The following is a 2657-nucleotide window of genomic DNA, read 5'->3' on the forward strand; positions in this document are numbered from 1 at the left end:
CACACGCGGGGGGAGAGGCCCCTGCAACACGGCCCTGCAGGCACCTAACAGCAGCCGAACAGGCCACCGTCTGGGGCCTCACTGACTCCAATCAGCTAAGCAAGCAGGTGCGCGCCGAGCGCAAAATACTTTATTTAACAATTTGCAATGTACCAATTTTTATTTAGGAAAAATAGCCCCTCCGGGGAAGCTTCTTGAATCAAGTTACTAACAGAACAAGGGGCTGGAGAAGCCGAGGGCAGCAGGTCTCAGGCCTCAGGAACCCCACCCCCTGGACAGGGGCAGCGGGACCCTTGCGAGGCCGGGCCCTTCCCAGTGCGAGAACACGGGTCCCATCACACCTGTGGGCGCCCCAGACGGTCACGTGACCCGGAAAGCGGGAGGACCTGCCCCGAGGCCACATTCCCACGACCCTCCGCTGAGGTTTAAAATACCAGGCAGAACTACAGAATTAGTTCCTAGTGATTTTATAAATATCTCCACCTGTCCTCGGCCCTTCAGGCTTAACAAGGTGAGTGGTTCTGAGAACCGTCGTGAAGGTGGAGCTGGAGGGAGCCCGGGGGGAGGAGGCCTTGGCAGGTTCGCACGGTGGGCAGCGGTCGGCCCTGCCGGGCTCGGTGTGGGGAGACCAGGGCAGAGGTCAGCTTCAGGAACTTCTGGCAAGAAGGTATGTTCAGCCACTTTCGTCAAGATGTCGCCAACAGTGCCAGCCAGGCGAGGGCACGTCGCTGGAGGGTGCAGAGCTGGCAACCACACAGCTGCTCTGCCGGAGCCCAGCCAGGCTGCTCACTGAGCCCCCCAGGTGAGCCCAGTCAGGGCTTCCACAACGGCTGATCGGCGAGGACCAGTCCCACGGAACCCAGGCTGTGCCGTGGCTGTTCCTCCCTCGCGGGCGGACAGAGCCAGGCCCCTGGCTGCAGGGACCCTCGTGGTCCTGCTGGGCCGCAGACACGCCTTTGCTGCGGGAGGAGGGCACCACGCTGACCACGGCGTCTCCGCCTGAGGCTCGGCTGCCAGGCCGCCACCGCCTTCCCTCTGAGGCTGGTGAACACACCCGCCAGCGACTGCTGTCGGGGCTGCGGGCGCCGGGGCGGGAGCTGGCCCAGTGGCTGCAGAGCAGGCGTCGGGGCCACTCAGTCAGGCCTGCTCTTCCCTCCAGCGTCTTCGAGGAACTGAGGATGAACCTGGCAGCTACTCGCCATCATGAGTCCCTGCAGCTCAGCTCCCCAGCAGCAAAGGGCGTCCGGCTGTGCTCAGCACAACATTCCTACGTGACTACAAAGGCTTATCCTGAACTCATTCTTAGGTAGAAGGGGAGCCGAAGGTCCCTCCTGTCCTCGGATCTGGGAGCTGTGGGTACCTGGCAGCTCTTCCTCACCAGGTGCGAGCACGTGGCTCTGCTGCGTGTCCATCGGGCACAGGAGGGAGGCCGGGCAGTCAGCCGAGTGTCGGTGGAGAGCAGTCTCGGGTCCCGTGCTGACGGCGCAGGGTCATCTACCTCAGCACCGGGTACTTCCTCTGGCCAATCCTCCCAGGCCTGGCGCTCCCCGAGGTGGCTGAGGCCTGAAACGGCATGGACAGCACTGACTCCGCCGCCCCCGAGGTGGGTGCCCCTCGCGAGGGCTCAGGGTGCTGTGACGTGGGCCTGGGTGACAGGCCAGCACCCCCGACGCCCTAAGGGCAGGTTGCTCTGCCCCGTTTTTGCAGCCATGACCGCGGGCTGCGTCAGGGTCAGGTCCTGGGGTCCCTTTAAAGGTGCAGCCATTTGTTAGGGGCTCAGAGGGAGCCAATCCCAAGGGCTGAGCATCTGAGGAGAAAGACAGGCACTGACTTGCTCCCTCGCAAACCAGACTGACGTGCAGGCTGAGGGCTCCTGTGGAGGGTGAGCTGCAAGATCGAGGTCCGGGAGGGAGACCCACCACCCCATCCTGAAGTGGAAAACAGATGGGTCCCAGGCGGGAACAGGCCTTGGCCCTGGGAGGGGGAGGGGAACAGAGGCCAAGAAAGGGCCTCCTGGGCAGCTGCCCAGCGCAGAGGGCAGCAGGGCAGCCTCTGAGTAAGGAGGCTGGGCACACCGGGCGGCGGGCACACCGGGCGGCAAGGCAGGGTGTGCCCCAGGGCGCAGGTGAGGTTTCCATTCTCAATGCCCAGAGCTCTGTAGATGCCTGTCCCCCAGCTCCCCTGACCTGGCAGCCAGTCTGTGCTGCAGAGGCAAGAGCCTGGGAGGGAGGGGAGTGGGAGGAGCAGTCAGGAACAGCCTTCCTCTCTGAAATCAATATACCGTATTTGCCGGCGTATAAGACGATTTTTTGGCCCTGAAAAATATGCCTCCAAGTGGGGGGTCGTCTTATACGCCAGGTACACTTCAGATAGACTGCCCATAGTGCTTGCCCCATGCCATAGTGGCCTCCCGATGCCCGCCCACTTCATTCCACATACCGTTCAGGCATCAGCAGCGCTGCTGGGTGTATGCTCGGCTGTTATGCGATTTTGCTGTTATGCGATTTTACCACACTCGCAAAATCGCACAAAGGACGTGGCCACCAGGGGGCGCAGCACGGCCGGCGCAGCCAGGGAACCGCCGTGGGCACAGCAGCAGCAGGAGCAGGAGCGGCAGGACCCGAGGCCGGGCCGGGCCGGCGCTGGGCCTCCCACTC

The 2657-nt window shown here is 63.3% G+C and overlaps 1 protein-coding gene across 1 annotated transcript in view; it reads right to left on the reverse strand.

The window, feature by feature from the left end:
- Window positions 1-451: 451 nt before the first annotated feature.
- SEC16A (SEC16 homolog A, endoplasmic reticulum export factor) overlaps window positions 452-2657 on the reverse strand; it is a 51984-nt gene continuing 49778 nt past the window's right edge. The window contains 1 exon segment of the mRNA XM_015572359.1: window positions 452-1563. Coding sequence (XP_015427845.1) covers window positions 1495-1563 — 69 coding nt within the window. The 3' untranslated portion in view covers window positions 452-1494.

Source organism: Myotis davidii, unplaced genomic scaffold, assembly GCF_000327345.1.
Source record: "Myotis davidii unplaced genomic scaffold, ASM32734v1 scaffold609, whole genome shotgun sequence".
Lineage (NCBI taxonomy): Eukaryota > Metazoa > Chordata > Mammalia > Chiroptera > Vespertilionidae > Myotis > Myotis davidii.